The 1,703-nt window shown below is 44.7% G+C and overlaps 1 protein-coding gene across 1 annotated transcript in view; it reads right to left on the bottom strand.

Annotated features, from left to right (window-relative positions):
* The window catches only part of LOC107690543 (neuroblastoma suppressor of tumorigenicity 1-like), an 8,949-nt gene extending 7,867 nt beyond the window's left edge, over positions 1 to 1,082 (bottom strand). The window contains exons 1-2 of the mRNA XM_016488901.1: positions 867 to 1,082; positions 71 to 251 (exon numbers count right to left, since the gene is read on the bottom strand). Coding sequence (XP_016344387.1) covers positions 71 to 243 — 173 coding nt within the window. The 5' untranslated portion in view covers positions 244 to 251; positions 867 to 1,082. The remainder of the gene's footprint in view (positions 1 to 70; positions 252 to 866) is intronic.
* Positions 1,083 to 1,703: the final 621 nt, after the last annotated feature.

Genomic DNA, 1,703 nt, shown 5'->3' with positions numbered 1-1,703 from the left:
AACACAGAGAAACATGCAAGAATTCCCTATCCTGGACAACAGTGTGTGTGTGTGTGTGTGTGTGTGTGACCTGTTTTGGATGGATCGTGGCGTGCAGCCCGTGTGTCCGACGATCTGCGTGATGTTTTTGGCCTCACACCAGGCGCTTTTGTCGGGGAAGAGCGCGAGGCGGTTGATGTGAGTGTGTGGAGCCGCGCCGCAGAACTCAAGCAGCAAACACGCCAGCAGAACACGCAGCCACATCGCCAAACCTGAAAACACATCGTTAACGCTGCGAATAATCCGACATCAGAGTTCAGTCTGCTGCTTCTGCTGCTTTTCTAAACCTCATTTATCTTGTTTTATTAGAGTCTCAGTCTCTGCTGAATGCGTTCTGGCCGTTCTGGCCGGTTTCGCACCGATGGAGAGTAATCAACTCTTCACATGGCCAGAACTGGCTCACAATCACAGAACGAGGCACAAGAACAATGTAGTTCACTCGGTCCAGAACACCAGAGAGAGAGACAGGCAGAGAGACAGACAGAGTCTGATACCACCTGACTCTAATAAAGCATGCATCTTAAAAGCCTCCTCTGTTTTATGCCAAAGCGAACAGACGTAGTTTAAACAGCACGTCCACAAGAAACCTAAAGCCCTGCTTTCATAAAAAAAAACACTACCAACGGATCCAATGTTACATTTCAAAGAGAAACAGAAAGAGAGACAGACACAAATAGTCTCTTTTAGTTACATGACATTAAAACTACTTCTCAACTTAAACTTCAAGAACAAGCAAAGCCGAACTTAAAGAGACCAATTAAACAGAGCTAATGAAGTCAAACAAACACTTCTGCAGAGTTCAGTGAGGAGATCCGAGTCAGACTCACGGTTTCTCGAGCGTCTCTGTGTCTGATGTCCCGCTGACGGATCTCATATGGTGATTAACGGATGAATCGCCCTGTTATGACCCGCTGGAGTTAAACAATTACATCACACACACACACAGAGTCAGAAGAAACACAATGAGTTGCTCCGTGTCTCTCAAACACACAGCCAGCGGAGCCGTTCGCTGCAGTCTGCCCTGCGCCGAGTGTGTGTGTGTGTGTGTGTGTGTGTTTTGGGGGTGGGTCAGACGTGAGGTGTGTGTGTGTGTGTGTGTGTGTGTGTGTGTGTGTGTTTGTGTGTGTGTGTGTGTGTGTGTGTGTATGTGTAGGCGGGCAGATGATGATGCTGGTGGATTTGGCAGGTCAGAATCTCCTGCAATCTGATCTGAATCTTCACCAGCATCCAGAACAAACTCAAACTCTCAGTATGTGATCCCTGTCTCGTGGTCTTAAAGTGATCTGAACCTCCGCTAGGGCAAAAACCACCATGTTTCTACCGTCTGATACCATCACGGCACTTTATAAAGGAGGCCAACATTGAGTTTTAAATGGAATTATAACTTAAAACATGTTGTTTCACACTTTCTGTCTTCAGTGGAACACAAAAGGAGATGTTTATCCGAATGGTCACGGTGCACTTTTTCACTCAAAAGTTGCTGAACTGCGAAAAAGTACCACAAAAAGTTGTGCTTTATACAATAAAAATAGTTTCAAAGCAGCTTCACAGTAAAAAAGCAGTGTCAGTGTCAGTGTCACAACATTCTTTAAATTCAGGAATTAATCATTTTAGTTCTAATTGATTTTTTTAAATAATGTAGCGTTGTTAAGTTAAATTACTTC

This window comes from Sinocyclocheilus anshuiensis, unplaced genomic scaffold (assembly GCF_001515605.1).
Source record: "Sinocyclocheilus anshuiensis isolate Anshui unplaced genomic scaffold, SAMN03320099.WGS_v1.1 scaffold1849, whole genome shotgun sequence".
Taxonomy (NCBI): domain Eukaryota; kingdom Metazoa; phylum Chordata; class Actinopteri; order Cypriniformes; family Cyprinidae; genus Sinocyclocheilus; species Sinocyclocheilus anshuiensis.
Note: the sequence above shows the minus strand (reverse complement) of the source record. Positions and strands in the feature narration are given on the sequence as shown.